The 23,309-nt window shown below is 41.7% G+C and overlaps 1 protein-coding gene across 16 annotated transcripts in view; it reads right to left on the bottom strand.

Moving 5' to 3' along the window:
• Positions 1-12,219: 12,219 nt before the first annotated feature.
• Positions 12,220-23,309, bottom strand: part of EBF3 (EBF transcription factor 3) — a 121,699-nt gene continuing 110,609 nt past the window's right edge. For 4 of the 16 annotated variants that reach the window (XM_039554215.1, XM_039554216.1, XM_039554219.1 and 1 more), the window contains exons 14-16: positions 22,349-22,537; positions 21,684-21,881; positions 12,220-15,133 (exon numbers count right to left, since the gene is read on the bottom strand). In XM_039554215.1, coding sequence (XP_039410149.1) covers positions 15,102-15,133; positions 21,684-21,881; positions 22,349-22,537 — 419 coding nt within the window. In that variant the 3' untranslated portion in view covers positions 12,220-15,101. The remainder of the gene's footprint in view (positions 15,134-21,683; positions 21,882-22,348; positions 22,538-23,309) is intronic. The other 12 variants (XM_039554223.1, XM_039554224.1, XM_039554225.1 and 9 more) reach the window with 4 other exon arrangements.

Below are 23,309 nucleotides of genomic sequence, written 5' to 3'. Positions count from 1 at the left end.
TGAGTAGCTACACACTGGAGCAGTCCTTGGGAGTGCACTGTGCTCAGGGGTGAAAAGCAATGTTTAAGTCTTCAAAAGCTCTGACTCTAATCATTCAATTTATTTGTGACAATATTATTTGTTCATTCCTAATGATTAAATATTGTAAATAATACCGTTTCTTTACCTTTTTTAAACACTCTTAATAGTAAAACATGGATTAATTTAAGTACTACATGCCACACAAAGGCGGGCACTGTACAGATGTGAGTTAAAAGACTGAAGCAGCATTTTAGTTTTCGGGCCACTACCAGTGCTCATGACGCCATTGCCATATTGGACATTGCTCTGTGTCTTCTTAATTTGCTCATGATTAAAACCCTCACATTTAAATCCTCACACCAAGTATTAAAGGGTTTTGCTCTTTCCTCACTCAGGTGCAAGCCGTGCCTCTTTAAAGCCAGCGCACCCCCCCCCCAAGCACAGCAAAAGGGGAAATAAATAAATAAAGAGGCAGATAGGTAAATAAATAAATAAATAGATCTGGTAATTTAGTACTAGAAAGTTAATTCAGGGGACCTCTAACCTTTAAACCACCACGTGACTATTGATTTTCAATATCGCGCGGGCCCGTGCCACCCTGAGCGTGTAGAGCAGCGGATTCCGAGCAGTTTTTTCCTTATCAGCCCAGTCCCCGAGTACTCGTGCATTAAGACAACAAATACCGGTGGCTCCCGGCCTGTCACATGGCAGCCCCGTGGACGTGCCGGGCCTCTAATGAACTTGGGCTCTTGGCAAACAGATCATGGCAAGGGGGCTCCGGCAGCGCCTTCCCGGCTCCCTGGGGCCATGCCATGGCCAGGATGGAGGTGGCCGGTGGCAGTGGGGGGATGTGCCGTGAGGCGACCTCCAAAATCCCACTGCCCTCGCCCCCAGCCATTCCTGTTTCCTGTTTAATTCCATCCCCCGTGCCCGTGTGAGCGCTGTCAGGTTGCTGAACGTGCTCTTCCCCACCCAAGACGCAAATGAAGATGGAAAGAGCGGCGCTGCTCCGAGCGGCTCTGAACCCCGTGCCTGGATTAGTCGGTAATACCAGGACATGCTACTTGAAACACCTTCCTCCCTCTGTAATCACCAATTAGTGCAATCAGTGCCCGGGCTGGCGTGCTGCCGGCCACGCGTGGCATTCCCGGCCCCGATGAAGATGTGCTTCCATCCTTGCACCTAAAAAAGACTTTCTCCTCCCCTTCTCTCCCTCCAGCTTTATTGATTATTGAAAATGTTACATCCCGGGGAGGAAAATGTCATTGCTTTAAATACCAGCATTAACAGTGGGGAAAAGTTCTTTTTCACCCAGGCGTGCGTGATGAAGAAAAATTAAACAATGGAGAAGACGGTGAAATACATGGAATTTTAAAGCAAGAAAGAGTCATTTGTGTGTTGATTCGACTGAGCAGGAGCTTCTCCCCCCCTTAAGTAAGCAAGCACGTCTCATACTGGACTTTTTTACTGGAACAGTGAAATATATAATGAAATCCAACAAGGAAACTGGAAAACCAGCCAAATTGATGCAGCAAAGTGGTTAATAGGATCATTAGCCTCCTCGCTGTATTTTTTTGGACATTGTGTGCCTGTACCGTAGTCCTCGAGAGCAGATTGCAGGAACAGGCTGACAGTTACCCGCTAACTCAGCAGTGCTGGGTGCAAACTGCCATCTTCCTGTGGATTTACAGCTGCCACTTCTGCTACTTCAATTAGTTCTATAGCACACAGATGTTGCTTAAATGTTGCTGCTAATGATACTGCAATAAGCGTAAGATTCATGCCATATTTTGAGGCACGTAAATTTCTCAAGTGGCACAATTAAAGTGGAAATATTAGGTGGGGAGAACTTGGCAGTCTCTCCAACTTGGAAAGCGCACCCGCTATGCAATAATGGGTCAAAAATTCATTCAAGTTTTACTGCTGTTCAGAGTTTTAAAAGACTTTTCACAGTTGAATGCAAAGTAGTAAAAAGCAGAGTATTAGGAAATGAGAATGCTGTTGTGTTATTCAGACATGACTTTTTAATTTCAAATTGGAATCACGTGCCCGCCACGGCCGCGAGGGCCGCGCGCCGCCCGGCCGCAGCGCCGCGGTGCAGGAGGAATAAATCAAAAGTTTTCTTTAATACTGATTTAATTGAAGGTTCGGCGTGGTGGTTGTGTTAGTGGGGGGAGAAAAAAAAAGAAAGGAGAAAAAATGGTTTCCTGAATCACACACAGAGACAGCATCAATCATTTCCGAAGCCAGATGTAGCCTCCAAACTGCAGCCTGACAACACATCTCCTGTTTGTGCAGCCACCAAGCAATTATTCTTTCCATTATATCTCCCAATGACAGATCTCCAAACCCAGGGCTGTAAAAATTAGAGTTTGGGCTTATACAGTTGTGTCGGGTCTTAAAAAAAAAAATAAGAAAACTTATCATGGCTGCAGTGTTTATGAGCTTGTCAAAGTACATGTACATAATTTTCATCAGAATTTCTTTTACCTCATTTCCAATCCTTCAGGATTAGATTTATCAGCAGCTCTGTGCCGGCGTCCGAGCAGCTTTTCCACCTGCGAGTGGGATCTGGCTGCGGGGAGCCTGTTGGGGTGGCTCTGGTTGGGAAATGTGAAAGCTTTTCTTCCTCCTCATCTTTTCTTCCTCTTCGTCTCCGTCATTTATTTCATCATTTTCTTCGTCTTCATATTTTTTTCATGATTTTCCTAATTTTATTAATTTAATCTCTTTTTCATCATTTTCCTCATCTTCATTTCTTTTTCATAATTTTCGCCTTCACTATTTGCTTCATCATTTTTTCACCATTGTTTACATTTTCTTAATTTTCATCATTCTTTCTTCATCTTCATCATTTATTTCATCATTCTCTCAATCGTTTTTTTCATCGCTTTGTTCATTTTCATCATTTTATTCATCCTCATCCTTTTCTTTACCATTTCCTTCGTCCTCCTTCAAATATTTCCCTTGCTCAAATATTTCTGTGGTGTACTGCCTTGGCTCTCCATCAAATTTAGGTGTCGTTTTTGGAAACACTGTGGCCTGTTTGGTACATTCATCACCGTGAGTTTGTCGTGAGGAAGAAGCACCAGTGGCAGCACTAAACTGGGCAGCAAACCCAAAGCTGGAAATCCACACATTATTTCCATTCAGTGTTTAATTTATTTGTTCTGGGGAGAGATTATGAGATGAGCACTGATTTTGAAAATTCCAGTATGGGCAATATTTTAAGGATGAAGTTAAATGCTAGGAGAAGCCAGCAATAGTAAATTAAGGCTGGGGAGCATCAGAACCTCACATCTAAATTACTGATTTTTCTACCCTGTTTCCATTTCTCTGTGTGGCTTCATCCCACTCCAGGTTTAGACTATATGATAATATTTAATTTCTTCCCAATATCCCATCTATCCCTGCCCTCTGGAAGTGGAAAGCCATTGCCCCTTGTCCTGGCACTCGAGGCCCTTGTCTAAAATCCCTCTCCAGCTCTCTTCTATTTTTTTTGTCATAGTGAACACAGCTATGAAAATCAAAATAGTTTTCCATGATTTCCCCTCTAAAAAAGTGCCCAATGTTGAAAAATGAACATATTTTGAGCTCTACTCTGCAGTAGCAACTGAATTTTTTTGCAGACTAAACCTGAGATGGAGAACAAAAACCAGACACAACTTCTAATGTTGGTTTTCAGGAGAAAGACTGCAGAGGTCTGTGATTTGTTATTGGTGAACATGGAGTCAGAATGTGATGATGATTTTATGGAATTCACAGAAACAATGTCCTGTCCTTATATAATTTTTCTTCTGTGATTTATCAAAGGTTTTTTTCTTCCAGTAAATGAGAGTTCAACCGTGCTTTGTCCCCCAGAGGAGTAATTAGATCCAAAATGGTGCAGAAAAAAGGCAACTTGGCTCCAAATATCACACCCAAATTGCTTGTCCGAGTTGGTGCAACGATATCGGAGTTTGTAACGCTCTGTGAAGTTGCTGGGGGACTAAGCACTGATTTACTCACCACATGATTTAGGGGAAAAATCAAATTAAATCTCTGTAGTTACCTCAGCAGCCACCAGCATGGGTTGTGTTTGTGCTCCCTGATGGACAGACCGGGCCAGGGTGTCGCTGGTGCAAATGCCACGGAGAGACCAACAGGGACACGGCAAAGTGGTCCTTGAACTTCTCAGCATTCAGGGTTTGCTGGAAAGACTTTCCTTTGCATTGGCAAGGACTTCCTAACTCAGTCCCTCTCTGACTTTGGCAGTTTGTTTCTCATCTCAAGTAGCCTCTGTAATCTATTATGATATATAGGCCAGTCTGATTCCCCCCTCGCTCCAGCCTATGTCCTCTTTCTATTTAGGAATTAATTATGATGCTATCTCGTATAACTCATTAGTATCAATTAATTCTTCCCCTTTCATGATTTTATATAGCTAAATTAGATTGCCTCTTAGGAACTTAATAAGCAGTATTGGACTCATTTAGACATATCTATTTTTCCCCTTCTCCACCCAGTTTCACTTGGGCACTGGGTTGTGGTGGTGGGAAATGCCCCATCCCATCCAGGGGGGCAGTGCCACTGTACCGCATCTCCACCACAGCCACCAGCTCTGGCCTCACCTCACCCATAATTCTGAATTCTAGCAGTTTTTTGTTATTATTATTTATTTATCTGGGGGCTGCACGAGATGTTATTCTTGGTTTATCAGGGTGAATAGGAAATATTCGACTTCCAGCATTTGGCCAAACCATTGTGAATTCTTTCCCCCTTAAACTCGCCACAGGGACAGGGAGAGAGTGGAGGGAGATGCTCATTTTGCTCATTCATCCTGGTGGGGTGCTAAGTTTGAAATCTCAGCGTTGCTGGAATTCACATGTCCATATTTAACTGCTTCACTGCTTGCTGGCACGTCGGATCCAGGCAGGGAAAAAAAAGCAGGAATATGATTGAATATATCTGGCAGGACCTGATATTCCCACTCATTTTGAATCTGATCCAGCAGCAGCCAAGGCAATTAAATAACAAGTTTTTCTCTGGCGAAATGAGTTGCAAAATGCCCCCAGCTGCATGATGTAGGAAATACACCTTGATTTTACTAATTGCTGAGCCTGTACCTCACGGGGGTAGATCCAAGGCAGCTTCCCAGGACCCACATCATGTATTCCAGGGAACTGAGCCCGGGCTGGGATGGGTTATCCCCCACTATGAGCCCGGGATAAGCTGCTGAGTGAGGGCTGTGGGCAGGGGGTGGTGAAAGGTGAGTGGATTTGCCTTGTTAGGAACATCAAACATCCAACATCACCTGCCATCCTTGGGCAGCACCACGCTCCAGATGCTCCCATGACTGGCCAGGAGAGAGCTCAGGCTCAGCCTCCTGCTGAAAAAAGGCCAGGCTGGGGTAGGTACAGCTTAGCTTTAGTGAGGCAGCAAAATGCAGCCTAAAGAGACAAATTTCAAGAGATCAGCTGGTGTGGTGTCAGAGTTTCTCCATCATGGGCTGGAACTGTCCCAGCAGCATCACCAAACACCTGTGATCTGCTGTATTGTAACATAACCTCCAAGGAGTTGGAATTTTTAAAAAAATGTAATGGTTTGAAAGAAAAATGGTGTTAGATCAAAGTTATTGCAGGTTGCAGCACACACGTGCCTGCACACGTGTGATGGGCTTTGAGCAGCCTGGTCTAGTGCAGGGTGTCCCTGCCCATGGCAGGGGTGGAACTGGGTGAGCTTTAAGGTTCCTTCCAACCCAAACCATTCCATGATTCCATGATATTGCATCTCCTTTACATCACCTGGTACTGGAAAAACACGACCCAAAGAGGTACCCCCACTGCAGGACAAAGCTGGGCATCAGTGCTTCTCCCAACAGCAGCTTTGGAAGATGGAAGTGGAAATGAGTGTATTGATCCCAGATTTTACTGTTTCCATATTCAGTTCCAGATCAAACAACAGGGCTGGTGATGGGAGGGCTCTGCTGGGAGACCGAGACACACGAGGAGGTTTGAATAAGCAGCATAACGAGTGTAATTGCTAAATCTCAATTCAGGGAGATATGGGTCAAGGGAAGGAAAAAGAAGGGTGGATTTCTGTGAAAGGAGAGGAAAAGTCAAAAGGCTGAGGCTCACAGGATAACTTTATTTAGGCATACATTCGGGTTTGAAGCCCCCCGTGTCTCCCATCGCTCCCCCAGCACCCAGCTGCTCACCAGCCTGCCCCAAACACCCACTCAGGGGGATGGCAAGGGATAAAAAAGAAGGAAAAAAGAAAGGGGGGAAGAAAAGAATCCAAAACTTGACTGGAAGGACAAAAATATTTTTTTGAGAAAACCACAAGTCTGTTTCCCTCAAAATTTATAGAAAATTCAATCTTATCCCCATTCAAGATGGCTTTCAAATATGATTTCCACTGAAAATGAGGGAAAATGTACCATCTGATCTTTTATTAATTTTTCCCTGAGAATGTCAGCTCATTCTCCGAAGGGGAGATTATTCCCATTATCAACAAATTTAACTGGTTTTGTTCAAATCTAAGAGCGTTCCTGAATTTGCACTTCCTTTGGCTGTTCATGGAGCTCTCCCTATTATTTAATTTATTTACATCCATGTATGCAATTATATTTCGTAATCTGATTATGTGGTTTATATCTTTGTAGGGATGAGAATGCAGAATGTTGCATTTCTTTTTTATTATATGAGTTGTCAAGTTCTTTTTGGATGGAAATGAGAGTTCAGTACCATTGTGGTGAGAGGAGCATTAATTTCATCAGACCTACCAAAATAGTGCCGGGTGCAAAATCAAGGAGCATATTCTGCACCTGAATTATAAATGTCATTAATTAATTTCACTGATAAAGTTAATATGCAAAGGAGATATTATTATCTATAGTAAAAAAAAATTAATAGGTGGTTTGTGATCATCACATCCTTAAGATACTAAAACCCAGCAGATCTTATCCTTTCAAATTTATTTTTTATTCATAGATAGGGAGAGGAAAACACATTTTCTGCTCTTCCAACACCCAATCATGTTTTCAGTTCTGAGTGAATTAGTCACTGACCTGCACCAGATGAATACGTTGAAATGAAGAGGAAAAACCCAACACAACTCTGCTGTTGCTGAAATTGCTGTGACCAAGTTTGTCACTGCAAAAACTCTGACTCCAGGTGCTGAGCTGGATCCTGCCAGCCCAGTCATCTGAACCACCTTGAGATGACCTCAGGAAGTGTTATCTGCCTAAACCTATTTTGCATTTAATCTGAATTATTTATCTAAGTTACTCTTTTCCTTGGGCTCCTTCCCATGGCAGCCTCTGCACTGATCCAAACTGGTGGGTGAAATGTCAACCTCAGCCCCTGGCAGTGCCCAAGGCCAGGCTGGACATTGGGGCTGGGAGCAGCCTGGCACAGTGGAAGGTGTCCCTGCCATGGCAGGGGGTGGCACTGGGTGATCCTTCAGGTGCCTTCTAATCCAAACCATTCTGTGATTCTGTGACATCAGAAGAATGCTGAATAAACCCTCCCCATCACACAGTTTGGGACAAAAAACTGTTCTCTTGATAAAACTCCCGTAGGTTCTTTTGTAATACTTGAGGGCTGCACCTGGCCAGCATGAGCAGATGTTTGCTTCTGGTAGCTGCTTTCCACGCTAATTAAAAAAAAAAATAAAAGAAAACCAAGTTTAAAAATATTTATATCAGATTTCTGGTGTACATCAGTGATGTAAATGTAGCTAATTGCTCCACTTTTTATTTATTTCTGTATTTATTTATGTATTTATTACTTTTTTAGCCATTCCACTTACTTGGTCATGGCCTTTTACAACCATCAAAAGCAGAGCATTTTGGACATCTTTATGTGCAACACCCTGAAGAAGGTTGTTCCAGGACACAATGTTTTGTCAAAAATGCTGCTCTCAGTCTGTATTTTCCCTGTGCTCTGTCACTCCTCAGGGCTGAGCTGCTGAAGGGCCTTAACAGATCGCTGGCTGGGGATGTGCAGCTCTGGAAAGGGACTGAGGTGGGCAAGGATGGCTTGGCTTGGACCTCTGTAAAGTATTTCGGCAGGTCTGGCCCAGTTAATCCTGGTTTAGACCTCTGAAAGGTCCCTGAGTAGCTTTCCCATTAAAAAAAAACATTATTTCTGTTTGTATTTTACTGATGTCCTTGGGCCCCTGTTGCTCAGGCTTTAACAGCTCCAGGGATTTGTTAAGATTTGTTAAGATTTGTGAGGCCCACGGCCCTCACCCATGGGCTTGGCTTCACCCCTTGGTCCATCTGAGCCTGTGGCTGGTCCCAAGCCACTGCTTGGCCTCTGCTAATCTGTTTAGGCTGTGCTTAAGGGATGAAGTAAGCGAGGAAATAGTTGAGGAGAAGCCTTTCAAGTCCTTGTAGAGATATTTGGGACACTACAGCGTTTGTTGGATTCGTGACCTACTCAAATGAGACACGTGGATAAATCAAAAAGGGGAAGAAGCACCAGAGACTGAACTGATCAGCCCAAAGAGGATTGAGATGGTTGTTAGAGGTGGTATTATTTTTGTTATTTATACTCATTACAGTTTCTTTTATGTCTGCGGACACAAGAGCCTGGAGCAAGAGCTCTCCTAAGGAGGAAAAGGGTCACTGGTCACTGGCACAGGGTGCCCAGAGCAGCTGGGGCTGCCCCTGGATCCCTGGCAATGCCCAAGGCCAGGCTGGACATTGGGGCTGGGAGCAGCCTGGCACAGTGGGAGGTGTCCCTGCCATGGCAGGGGTGGCACTGGATGGATTGAAGGTCCCTCCCAACCCAAACCATTCCAGACACACTCCAAGCATTTGCTTCCACAACAGAATTCCACAGCACAAGGAAGGAAGTCATTAAATACAACTTTATTGGGTTTCATTGTACAATTCTTTTTCACGTCTTCCTCCTTTCTTCTTTCTTCCATCTTCCCCTTAGTATTTCCATCCCATGCTTCCTCACAGATACAGGGCAATTCTTGTCTGGCTGTGTTACCCACACCAAATCCAGCCTCAGTTTCCTTTTTTAACTTGATTTTTCTATTTTAGATTTTACACAGTAGGAAATCTGTGATTTTTGTCTCGTTGAAGCAAAGTAGCTTTCAGATGATTTACTTGCACCCTCACCACCCTGATGGGTCTGTTCTGGGGATAGTTGCTGTCTTTTGCTACAAAGTCGTTTCTCAAACAGCTTCATTTATTTCAAGATAAATGCAAACAAAGAGTCACATAACCAAAATCCTCTAAAAGCTTTGTGAGCACCAAAAATGTACCATTTTGTGACGAATTAACTTCATCCTTTAATTCATTATGTCCTTTTAGTAATAGCACAAGTCAACAAAGAGAAAACTATTAATTGCAACTGTTGCCTTGTTTAGATATTTAAGAAATAAAATGTTTAAGAAATAGCATAGAATCACGACTGTATCACCTCTGCCACTGTCATATTCCAACTGGCCAAAGCGATGTCACCAGCTGAAGTGGGGTCCCACATCAGGAGGTCTCAACTCCTCCACCAGTTAATTTCAACCTGAGCACTGAGAAATCATATTTGATCTTTTTATCTAACAGTGAAGTTTAGCATTACATAGGAGAAGGGGAGATGGCTTGGGTTTCATTATTTGATTTCTACAGTTTAAAGTTCTAGGACAGTTGAATTAATCACAACTTTAGTATGTTATGAAGTATCTGGGTAGAGATAGAGTTTGGAATGATACCAGCAACTTTTTAAAACTTTTTATGACTTGTGGGACTTTTGGAACATTCCTCCTTCATATGCTTTAGTTTAGAGGTTGTTTGCATGCCCTGACTCCTGACTGGGTGCTTTCTCTTCCTGTAAAACTTAGGGCACTACATCGAACAACGACAAGCGGCCAAAAAAAAAAAAAATCAATTTGTAATCTGATTTGAGGGTTTTGATTTCCTCTGATGAGTTTCAATTTCATTAAAAGCAACCTTATTCGCGCATAAAAGAACTCCTTGAAGGGTAAAACAGGGAATTGTCTCAAAGAGTATAAAGAATCCTCACTCCTTTGTGCAGTTTATTCAGGGCATTAATTGTGGGTCCGGCGGGCGGCGGTGGCTGGCAGATGCGCCGCTATCGGCGCCGCGATCTGCGCGAGGAGGGAGGCGCAGCACAAGGGCTCACATTCAACCCTCATTGCGGGCTGCATTGACACTCCAGTTATCAACAGCCCTTATTATCTGCTTAGCGGCGGATCGCAGCCTGCCGCTGACATAATAAGCTACAAATCACTGGTGGGGCCTTTCTGCATTCTCCTAATTGTGTGTATTCTCTGGAAAAAAATTATCGCCAGGCCTCTTGTCTTGATGAGAAATTGACATTTTCTGGCAGAGCCTGGCGAGGACTATGTGGGGAGATAAGACTTATAGTTGTTTTAAAGGAGTGCAGCCATTCTTTCAGAGGCCTCTTTATTGCTCTAGTTGACCCACTTGATGAGTATGGATTTCATGAGGTCTTTTTCAGCATTTGAACTATAAAAGGTTCAGAATGACACCACCCCTTATAGACAAAAGATAACCTTGCCCTTTGAATATATTGATTCTTTATTAACTAGGCTGTTTAATGCAATGAAATGAGGCATTAGATTGAAGCCTATTTCAAGTGCTTTGAATAATCTTTAAAAGCTTGAAAGACTTTTAAAAGCTGCTCTGCAATAATTGGCGTGTACTTTTAGAGACTCTTATTCCTTCTTTTTCATTAAGGAATTTTTATCATCTTCCTATGTCTAAACTCACTGTGGGCTGACACAACATATTTCCTCAGCAGGGCTCTTACCCAGATGTGTCGTAGGTGGTGGATTGCTCTAGGAATTGTCATGTGTGGGTTTTCTCCTTTTGTATTTTCCTTGCATTGAAAGTTAGAGGAACCATTTAGATGCTCATTATTCAAACCTTTGAAATAAAACTAAAAGGAAAAGCGCCAGTGGGCATCGTCCAGACTTTCATCCCTAAAAACCAGATTATTTTTTAGTGGGATGCATCTGATTATGCCACTGTTTAAACATGATACACAGACACACACTCCGAGTGGAACAGTTTTCAGTGCATCATAATAATAATAATAATAATAACCCAAAGTGCTCTGCAGCTTTGTTTTCATCAAACGTGTTTCCATCAGACATGAAAACTATGGAAATACTGGAGAAGAAAGGAAACATGGTTAAAAATCCTGGTTTTCCTTCTTTGTAGGCTGTGTCTACAGTGAGTTTCACCTTCTCCTCACTCCGTCCCTAAAGCACAGGCAGCCGAGGAGGGGCTGGGACACACAGCGTGTCCTTTGGCACTGTATCCACATGCACCACTACATCCATTTGCTTTGGAGCTCTGAGTTCCTCAGTGCCCTCTCAAAGTTGTCAGCAGCCCTCTGATTAATGACCAGATCAAACTCCATAACAAACTCCCTGTTTTACCACCACAGGCACTTACATTCCTCTGCCAGACCCATATTCCTGTGGAAATACCCATTTTTTGGTGCTGCTGGTCACACACAAGGATACAGGAGCACATTTGGCATCTGGGGTGGGGAACTCAGACCTGTACAGCAGGGAAAGCTTTGCAACTTCTCTGACTGGGAGGCGGAGCTGTGCCCACCTCATTATAAATACATTTTTGTACCCATTAGATGTGCATTGCACATATTATGGCCCAGAGGATGAAATATTTGTGCTCAGTATTATAATTAACCAAAGCATTTGCTTCCTTAGCAGCAGTTAAGAGATGAGCACGCCGACCTTCAGTGTCAAACCACCACGTGGAAAATTTGGGTTGTGCTTTGTTTAAAATAACTTTTCCTGTTTACAGACCTTTACAATATGATATTAAAATAGTTTAAAAAAAAAAATCTATTGTTATCTTTACTTTACAAAAAGGGTGTCTGAAGTGCACAGTTTTGTTTAAATAAGAAAAAGAGATATTCTGCTGTTATCTTCACAAAAAGTGAGCACTTTTGGATAAATACTTCACCAAGGCTGAGCAACAAGTGATTGCCACTGCAGAGCAGAGATCTCCTTCCTCATCCTCCTCCCAGGGAACTGGAAAGACCACGTCAAGGATTTGGGTTTTTTCATAACAAAGGAATAAAAATTCTGATATTTAGAAATGAAACCCCCAGTGTTGCGTTTTTTCATTTCGTGTTTAGTCACTTTTTTTAATAATCAAACCAGATAAAATTACTAAAAATGAAATTCACAGACAAGAAATACTTTAATTAAATATTGTGTAAAATGAACATTTTTTTATACAGTTAAATATATGAAAAAATGTACAGATAAAACAATCTTATTGTAGGGTCTTTAACAGTAAAATCTACCATTTAGTGAAGCTTTCCGTCTGGAGACAATGAAGCGATGAGTGCATTGACTAATTAATCTAAAACACAAACAGATTGCATTTATGAAGGAACTTGCAGACTTTCTTAACATGTACACGTGACCTCTTTTTTTACTTTTTTTAGAGCAAAACCTTACTTAGACAAAATATAACGGAGGCAATTCAGTTCCAAAGTGACTTCTCAGGCTTTCCCACCTAGCCAAGCCTTGGCCGTGCTCACAGAGCTGTGCTACGCTGAACTGTTCTTCTAAACCCTTTCAGAAAAGCTTGACTAAAATGTGCATTATTTTTTGCCCAGAAAGAAAAAAAAAATTAAAAATAATTTTTAAAAAAATGATGAATAATAATTTTTTTAATAATCCCTCCTTTTTTGGTTAAAAGGTGAATTCTGCTGCAGTTTGCAACGTGCTTTGCAGTGCTGCGCTGGCAAAGGATTTAGTGCAAAGTAAAAATAAAAACAACTCCACGTTTCTCTCGCTGGATTTGGCACTGAGAGCCACGGAATACGCCGGAGGTCATTCCAGTTTAAAAAGTACAGTCGGCTACGGGTCGATTACAAAAAGTTCCCTTAAAAAAACCCCAAGAAACCTAAATAAACAACTCCCAGACATTAAAAATTCGGTGTGATGCTGATTTCCCGTGAAACCTTTCACGGTTTTGAGCAGTGCAGGCTTTGGGAGAATGCAGAGTGCAGCAGAAAATCGACACGTAAAGGAGTGGCAGAATTGTACACCAGGATTGTGCTTTTTTTCCCCTTATTTTTTTACACCAGAAATCATCCAAATGAAGTCGTGATTAACAATTGTGGTGTAAGCCTGTGATAAAACAGCACAAAAGTTCTTCAAAGAAGTTCACTTTTAAGGCATCAGAGAAGTTCATGTGGCAAACATTTTAATTAAAACATCAGAAGTGAATTTATTTTTAAACTTTAGGCCTCTGAATTTTTCCAGTAAACACAGTTCAGCTATGTGGCAAAGTCATGGGTGGCAGCTAAAAATGACTTTTTACAATCTTAAAAAAAAAAAAAATTAAAAATAAAATTAAAAAAAAAAAAAGAAAACAAAAAAAAAACCAGAAAAAAAGGAAATAAAAAAATGCAACCACAAAATAGATTCATCTTTTCTGTGGCTGTATCACATGCACATATTCTACTAGCATTCATTACAGCCATGTGGCACAATTTTGATTTGACTATACAACAAACAGCTTTTTCTTTCAAAATTATTTGTTCTGATAACTTAAAAATAATATAAAAATAAACAATGAATTTGAATTTTTGAAAAAAAAATTTAAAAAAGAAGGATGGAAAGGCTAAACAATAGCAACCTTATGAAGTAAAAATGAAATGCACGGACACTGATTTATTTAAAAGAAAAACATGAAGGCAACAGTTCTTGGCTTAATGCTATTTTCAGCATCACGATACCAGGCCAGGACAAAAACCAATACATACAAGAACATAAAAAAAAAAAAAAAAGATGAAAAGCAATATACAAAATTTCCAAGATAAATACAATATTTATAGTTGATATGTTACAAAATAAATTCCCTTAGTGACTGCAAGTGTTTATGTGAAAGAAAGTGTTGCAATGGATAAGACTATTTTATTCCTTATAGCCTCCATAAGGAATAAAATCTGCTTTTTTTTGTCTAAATATTTAAGTGGATCTGAAAAAAATTCAAGACAAGTGTATAAATATTTAGCTACAACTTTGGCAAAATCACAAAAGTCTACAATTTTATAACCACATACAAAACACATTAGGGAAGAAGGATCTAGAAGTCAAAAGGACAATTTTCTGGTACAAGAAACATAGACTTCACAGTAGCCTAAAATGCAATAGTATACAGTGCTAGCAAAAGTTGAAAAAATGTTGCAGATCACACTTGCTTAACAGGAAGCTCTAGCAGTGGAAGTATATTTTTTTCATTTTTTTAAACCAACAGACAGTAGCAATTTCTTTTTTTTTTTTTCTCTGTCAGTGTGCTTGTTGAAGGCAAGAGAATTCAATATCAAAGTTACAATTTCTAACTACAATAAGTTACAAAGTTCCATTTCATTAAGATGAAGTTAAGCAACGATAAACCCCCCCGCGCCCGCCCCCACACCCCGGTTTTTTGTGTGGTTTTTTTTCTAATCATATATTCATCCTTTTTTTTTTTATTCTTTTTTTTTCCAGTTTGATGGCTCATAACCTCCTTGGCCCCCTTTTTTTTTTCCACCACAAAAAAATATTTCACATTATAGAGATACACAACCATTGTGAATCTAGTTATGAGTACAGAAAAATGTTCGGAGGCATTTTTCATCAGTGTTTCATGATAATCAAAATGGTGCATCCACAAAGTTTCTCCCAACACATAGCAAGTACTAGACATAGCCAAGACGTAATCAGAAACTTTATACAAAATAGGCGTCGCTTTTTCCTTATTCTCCAGGACTGAGAAATGTGAAAATATGAGAAAAATTCAGTCAATAAAATGGAATTGTTCATGAAGAAGTAGGTTGTTTGCATGTAGATTCTTAATAGTTTAAATAAAATCTTTAAACAAAGTCTTTTTTTTTTCTTTTTTTTGTGGGTTTTTTTTTTTGTGGGTTTTTTTTTTTCCTGTAGCATTTCGATTTGTTGCTGATTCTGCGTGAAGATACTGCTTCCATCAGCATGTCTTAATATACTAAACTTGTCCCCTAAGCCCATCCTCTGCAGCTTGGTGCTACGGTAGGTAAACAAAAGTGACTTTACATTGGCGGGACTACAAGCCCGGACATGGCTAAAAGAAAAAAGAGAAGAAAAGGAGCTGTTATTGGCACGCTGGGCTGAGGCACGTCGGGTTCAGAGCCACCACGGGCGGGACGGGGCAGGAGGATGCAGAGCCAGGCTCCTCCACGGCATCCCCAGAGCAAGGACCACAGCCACTTCTCCCAGCAAAGCACACCCCAAAGGGCCTCTCCTTGAGAGAGGAGCTCTGTGGGCAGAACCCCCCAAGTTCCCCAGGCTCGACCTCCCTCCAGGCTCCTGACAGCTCCTCTGGCTGTACCAGCACCCCTTGGGGACATCCCCGCCAATCACCACTTTATGCCCTGGGCAGAAAACCTCATTTTCCACTATTCTACTTCATGGTGAAAGCAGGACTGAGCAAACCAAGGATTGTCCAAGACCAAAACCAAGAACTCTAAACCTTCTCCCAACCCTAGAGATCAAACACCATAGAAAGACGTGATATTAATGCCCTGACCAGCCATCTCCTGGGGTTTTTTAACAGATAAAGACTGAGATGCCAACAACCACTGTTTTTTTCCTAGTTAACTCTTTGGTAGAAGCGTAATTTAGACAGTCTTTAATTTTAGTGTTGTTTAATTTTTGCCATAATGATATTTCTCATTAATTTATGTACAACAGATATTAATAAATTTGTTCGTGTAGCGATGTGAACTTCAATTTCTCAGTTCATTAATTTCAACAATATTAATTTATTTCAGATTCGCTGTTGCAGCTTTACGGTTTGGAAGAGCTGGGTCTGTACACATTTCACAGGTTACACAACCACCAGCAGCATCGCTCCAGCAGCTGCACCTGGAGCAGCCCCTAGTTCTGACAGAGCCTTCCGTGGATTTGGATGGGGTTAAACCTCTCTAAAACACAGCTCAGGTGATGCTCTTGGAGCAGGATAAAGTCTTCCAAGTCTGCCACTTTTCTCCCCAGTTAAACTTGTCAAATATGTCAAAATCAAAACTGAAGTTATGATTTTGCAACAGTTACAATAATGAATTTTTTAAACCTAGCCAGCAAGTGAAGCTACAAAATTTAACTGCGTAATAGTGGGTATATGGGCAGAGAGCCTTTCTACCCTAAATATTCAGTTTCCTTATCATGTTTTCAGAGAATCTCAAAATCATTTAGGTTGGAAAAGATCTTCGATATCACCAAGTCCAAGCTGAGCCTGATCCCCACCTTGTCCCCAGCCCAGAACACTGAGTGCCACATCCAGACCTTCCCTGGACTCCTCCAAGGACGAGGACTCCAAATCTTCCTGAGCAGCCTCTTCCAAGGCCTGACCACCCTCAAAAACCTTTAAAAACAACACTTCACTAAATCCCCTCTGTTCCACACTGCATCAGCCCAGGCCAGCAGATGACCTTGCCCCGTGTCTGGACCTGCCAAACCCCTGATCTCAGCTTGGCTTCTCCTGTGGGATTCAGCCAGCACCAAATCTATCACCGTGCCAGTCTGGTTATCAGGGGTGCACCTGACCTGGGGGGTGCAGGAGATCATTTTAAGGAACAGTTGTCATGGAGTCACAGAATCATTAATGTTGGAAAGGACCTTTAAGGTCATCAAGTCCAGCACTGTCGTGGTTCACCACTAAGCCATGTCCTCAAGTGCCTCATGCTGCAATTCCACCATCAGCTGCTCCACCCCTGGCAGTGTCCAGGGCCAGGCTGGACACTGGGGCTTGGAGCAGCCTGGGACAGTGGGAGGTGTCCCTGCCATGGCAGGGGCTGGAACAAGATGATCTTTAAGGTCCATTCCCACCCAAGCCGTTCTATGATTCTGACGTGTGAAAATTTAGATTATCTGCTGCCATATTTTTCTGGGGGAAAGAAAAAAGACCTCAATTCTTTAATTTAACCATTTTTATTGAATTTTCTTTGTAGCACAGTCAGAGAGGGGGGTGCAAGGTTGATGCTCTAGATGTGTATTTCACAATTTATTTTAGTAGCAATCTTTGACAATTGTGAATTTCTGCACTGAGCTTCCTGCTGTGCAAATTGATACCAAACGCCTTCTTAAAGAAAAATGAGCTGGTGAGTTTTTTAATAATAATTTTAATACTTTCATCTGGAGGAAGACCAGAAAATTAAGCAGGATGCAATTTTAAAAGAATATAGAGAGCCTTTTGCTCTGCATTACAGTCCTATAACCAGAGAGCAATATCTTTCACAATCTATAGAAAGTAAATTACGATTGAAAACCAAATTTTGAGCACATATTGTACTTCCAACTTTGCAGTGAGCCAGTAGTCTCTCACTAAAAAATTTCTTTTCTACCTTTAATGTTCATTGTTTTAAACAGGAAAAGGCTCTCTGCCCTAAGGAACACACATGGTAGGATCCTGCTCTTAAAAAATTGTGTGAGTACTTGACTTTCTGGTCATAGACTATGGAGGTCATGCAGAGTCAACAAGATTGTGACTTTTTGGATAGGGCCCAAAAGCCCTTTTTTGTAGGCTTATTCACAGGAGTGAGTCAGGCCCTGGGGGCAGCAGAGAGAGAGGTGTTTCCTCCAAGAGCCGCAGCTTCTGCGTGCTGACCCTCCTTAGGCACCGGCTGGCTGAGGATGGACAGGCAGCTGGCACGGGTGCAGCAAGGGGGAGAAGTAAACATCAGCCCTGGCTGGCACTGCCCCCACCCTGACCTCTCTGAGATCTCCCCAGGTTGTCTTTTTTATTCTTAACCTCTGTCTTCATCACTGAATCATAAAATCCCAGAATGGATGGGGTTGGAAGGAATCTCAAGGACCAGCTAGTTCCAACCCACTGCCACAAGCTGGGACACCTTCCACTAGAAGGTGTCTTGGATCTCTTTCCAAAAGAAGGGGCATCTACAGACATCTCCATCTTCACTCTTGGGCAGTAGGTCCTAAGCAGAGGGAGGGTTTTGGGGTTGTGCTTACAGGCAGCAACATCTTGCTTCTGGTGTGGTGGGCTCAGGTGGTCCTGATGCTCAGGGTGACATCAGCACAAGCCAGAAGTTTAGAGCAGCTCAACTTCTGTTTAATTCTTTGTCAGGAGACAAAACAATCGCCCTGAGGTCCAGCTGGAGCTCCATAGTTCTGCTGCTCTCACCAACTTAGATGTGCCACAAGCAGCATTTTTCCACACAGAGATACCCTACAGTGGTTTACCCACCAGGAACGGGGCAATTAACCCCCAAATCCCTGAAAAAGGACCACCCTCATCTGAATCCTTATCCTTTCTTATCCAAGTCCCTCCTTATCCACCAACTGCAGGATTTGCCTCTGATACAACGCCAGTGACCACGAGCTCTTACTGCCCTCTTGGTTTGACTGAATGTGACCATTCCTAACAGTGCCAATGCTCAGCTGTCGCTCAGCTCCTTCACATCCTGCTCTGTAATGAGGCTCTCTACTAGAAGATCACCAAAAAAACTTCAGCTGCGTTGGACTGCAGCTCTTGAACTCTGTATTTTAATTTAATGTATAAAATGTGCTGATCAGAAAACTCTCGAGGTGGTTGTACAGAGTCCAGAAAGCAACTAATTAAACTTTAAAAAGAGTTCCATGTCAACAAACGACAGCAAAAATAGGAAGGAAGAAGCAGAAACTCCCTAATGAACTCTATGTATCAAATGCAGTGTAAGTAAGTACCAACACAAGAGTGCTGGTGGCTTTTCTTGGTGATGTCTAATGAAGGAAGGAGCTGACAAACTCATCCCTGTCCTGCCCCTCAGCTCTGGCTGCAGCTCAGGCCAAGGCAGTGGCTGAGATCTGTGAGGACCACGGGGTGAAGCACTGCTAATCTGAGGCCTTTTGTGATTCAGGCTGAATTGACTCAAAGCCTTGGGTGGACAAAGGGATGGTGCCTCTGCTGGGATGCTGAAGGAACTCACAGAGGACTCCTGGGTGAGAGAGGTGAGGTGGTGCTGAGGCCCTGGCACAGGGAAAGCTGTGGCTGCCCCTGGATCCCTGGCAGTGCCCAAGGCCAGGCTGGACATTGGGGCTTGGAGCAGCCTGGGACAGTGGGAGGTGTCCCTGCTCTAAGTTGGAACTAGATGGTATTTAGGGTCCTTCCAACCCAAACCCTACCAGGAGTCTATGATTCCACATCAGTTCCCTAGCTCCCACAATACTGAGCATCACCTCGTGGTGCTGTCTACTTTGCATAAATTATGCAATTTTTTTGCCTCAACCCTGGAAGTCGCTGCTCTAATTACCAGACCAGAAGGACATTCTGCCTGTTTCTCTGCGTCATTCTGCTCAACACAAAATTATTCAGCTTCAGCTGACAGAGGAAAATTGACAGTTTTTATTTAATTAATTACTTATTTGTCTATTTATTATCTATTTATTTTCAACACTTGATTTTCAGTTCAGATGCTGATCCAAAACCCAAAAGGATTACATCAAATCTGCTGCTTGGATTGCAGCATCTGAAAATCAGGGGTTGAAGGCATCATTAGGTCTTCACTGGGCTCTCTGGGCATGAAAAAAGCTTAGAGCAAAGCAAGGATGGGCTCAGCTTAAGAGCTAAATTCATGACCTGTTTAACAAAATTGGTATTGGCTGATTCCAAGTCATCATCTGAGCTTTATACAAAAAGCATTTTGTTCCTGAGGATGGAGATGTGTGGTTACTGGGGGCTTGGGGAGGTGCTAAGGGACATTGGGTGCTTGGTGCAGGCATTCAGCCCTCCCAGCTCTCCTTAAAACCCCACTTTGAGGTAATCTAGAGCTCTTAAGTAAAGAGCTCTAAAAAACATAAAACCTTGAGTATCTGATAGGAAGCCCTTTATTCACATGCTGAAATTAGAGAAATTAAGATATTTTTAATTTAGATCTTTAAATAATTGTGGTTTTCAGAGTAAATCAAAATCAATTAGTTGATACAAATACAAATATAGGAATATTCGCTACAGAAGAGCTGCCTCAGATCTTAGCCATGTGTTACCACATTTATATGATTATTTTATTTTTTATTCCTTTTATTATTTTCGTCTATTATTTGATGTTTATTATTTTCATTTATTTTCATTTTATTACCTTTTTTTCCTTTTTTTTTGTTATTTTATTCCAGTATTTGCTTTTCATACCAGTGTCTTCCTATGAAAAGAGGAAAGTAGGACACTGGATTATTTTATGAATGGATTATCTTTTCTAAGAATATGGATATAGTTTCCTACTTACAGTAGTAACACAGTGAAGCTTCCACTAAAGAAATATGCAAAAAACTGTTAATTTAATTATCCTTTCCTTTAATAGTCATGCTACAATGAGTTTGTGTATCTGAATTCTCAGCTCTTTGTTGACCTGAGTGCATAACAAGGTCTCAGATGGTTTTTTGGGCCAAGAAGTTAATAGCAAGCTACAGGAAGATTAATTTTGAGATCCTGGTGTGGATTTAGGGTGGACAAGCAGTTCTGTGGGACTGGGATGATAACTCTCCAAAGTGCCTTCAGCACCCCGCAAAATGCAGGTGTCCAGAATTATTTTGGGAAATTACAATATTCCTCATCTGTTTTCCTGTGAGTGCTGGCTGGATTATGGATGTCATGGCGATAAGAAGAATAAATAATCCTGTGCTGCTGCTGCTTCTTAACTGGGGAAGTCAAGAGGAGCGACGACCTCCAGGATGAGAGTGTCCTCAGCCCTTCCTGGTTTCAAGGGGATCTGAAGTGTTTCAATTTACTGCACCGTTCACTGAGACTCCACCAGAAGCAAACCAACCTTCCCAATGATTCTAACACACCTTCAGTCTCACATTCTACACGTCAAAATACCCCCTAAAAGTGCCAAAATAGGCCATGAGTCTTCCTTTTTAGGGTGACTTCTTTGTTCGTGTTTTCGTTCTCACACTGTGTCATAATTCCTCCTGCCCCACCCCCAACAGGCGACCGCAGACATTCTGTCACTGATTTATCAACTGTTCTTTGCATTACCCCCATGAAATCACAAGAATTTAAAAAAATAAATAAAATAAAAAGGCAAAATATTAAAATTGCCTTCCCTAATTAAAATACTTAGTTCATTTAGGGATGTAACCACTCTAACACCACAGTAGGAGCTGGGACCACCAGAGCATGCAAACCACTGCACACAGGGCTACCTAGTCCAGGGAAGCTTAGTCCACTGAGTAAAGCTTAACCTGACTTACATTAAGTTGACATATGTAAAATCAGTACTGCACCCTATATAAAGCGAGGAAATCACACCATGTCCTGCCAGAACACTGCTGGGTTTAAACATCCACAGAAATGTGTTCAGAAAACATATAAACACCAGGAGTACACAAACCCTCCAAGAGGCATTCAGGGATACAGTCTTCCCTAAAAATTTAAGGCACGAACTCCTAAGGGAAAATGCCAGAAAAACAACTGGTGTTTTCTCTAATGCAAGTATCAAAAATGAACTAAAAGCCTGAAAATCTCAGCAGACTCTTCACACTACCCCGCTTCTCCCGCTGCTTTTGCATCACTACGAGAGCACCAAAAAACCAGCCAGGTACCTTTCTCCCCGAGAATGAAAGCACCAAAAAAAAAGAAAGAAAGAAGCAACAGAGAGAAAATTGAGAGAGATCCAGCTCACCTTGAAGTCCATTTCCATTTGCACTGGTGCAAGATGGTGGAGGAGAGGCTTGGGGCCTGACAACAGGAGCAAAGGCGCTCTTTTGTTTCACTGCAGAGATGACATTGGCAGGTGAGAATGAGAAAATGCCGTGTGTACTGCTACAGTTTGAAGGGAGGGTGACCGAAGAGGCTGCCATGGTAGGGCTTGACGGCACTACTGCAATAAAGCAAAAATAATCAGGACTCAGATTGAGGTTTTCACGGCAAACACGGAAAAAGAGAGTGATAGGGCCTTGCCTCTTAAAATATATATAGAGATATATATATATAAAAAAAATATATATAAAAAAATAAAAATGAAATGCCTTGGCTTGGCCACTCTCTGGATAACAGGCAAACTCTTTTGTGTTGGACTTTTGTTACGAATTGCGCAGTCCAATTTTTATTTTGTTTTTTTTTGTCTTGTTTTGTTTTGTTTTGTTTTTTCTTTTTTTTTCTCTATCTGAGATTGTATTCTGGCACAAACAGATCAATTTATTATTTTCATTTTTACGTCCAGCCTCCAGAGTCACCCCTCCTTTTATCCAGTAGCTGACAATAGAGGAAATCAAAACAATGCAAGGAGTTGATTTTGTAGTAAATATGAATCTATATGATGATGTGTTACCAAAAATAGACACTTACTGCCATAAGGAGAGTTAGCTGAGGAGCCATTAAGAAATCCAGGGGAACCTGGTACACCTAGATTGGGCATGCCGGCATTGCCATATCCATTCATGCTATTGCTGACTGTGTTGTAATTGGACTGCTGAGGAGTACTGCTGGGAACATATCCTCGCGGGGAAACACTGCTTGTGTTGCGACTGTAACCTACTGTGTTAGAAACCCCCCCACCCCAAAAAAATAATGTTATTTTATAAGATAGACTTAGGGCTGGGGGGTTTCCTCATGCAGCATATATTACACAGTTTTAATTGATTGCACAGCTTTGCTCTGAGTTGTCTCTCACTGCCCTATCAACTCTTGCAGCTTGAGATAACCTTATCACGCCAACCCTACTTAAATCATCCGCGAGCACTCTATGTTGTCTCTCCTCTTAGCACAGACAGCCAACAAAAGCTCTCTTCGATCCAGCTGTGTCAGGTGCCTTCACGTTTGTCTTTAGGAGCAATTATCAACAGGCTCGAGTCCCGCTTTGTACCAACACACTGCGTGAACTTTCAGCCTCTCCACACCTTCAAATGCCAGAGCTGACAAGAAAAACTTTTTTGTTGCGGTGATTTACTTTAAAAGGCTGTTTTGGGGTCTTCATTTTGTGATTGATATTTTTATGCTAACAACAAGCTGTCGTAAGGTGTAGCCATCAGTAAAAACTAATTCAAGAGCGAGTACAGAATTTTATAAGGCTTATTAGCTTGGAAACGCATTAAAAGGCAATCTTTTTAGAAGAGGAAACATAGCAGAATCAGGATTTTAAACAACAGTTTGTTCCTATCTGAGCAATCAATTTAATAATTACATTGCAAGCAAAAAAAAAAATGCGTTTGAACATATCTAATAATCCTGTTTCCCTCCTTTCATTAGTACCAAAATTAATTTTAAATGCAATATGCTACATGCATTTTCAATTACAACAGGTAAATTA

The sequence above is a fragment of the Corvus cornix genome, chromosome 6, assembly GCF_000738735.6.
Source record: "Corvus cornix cornix isolate S_Up_H32 chromosome 6, ASM73873v5, whole genome shotgun sequence".
NCBI classification, from domain to species: Eukaryota; Metazoa; Chordata; class Aves; order Passeriformes; family Corvidae; genus Corvus; species Corvus cornix.
Note: the sequence above shows the minus strand (reverse complement) of the source record. Positions and strands in the feature narration are given on the sequence as shown.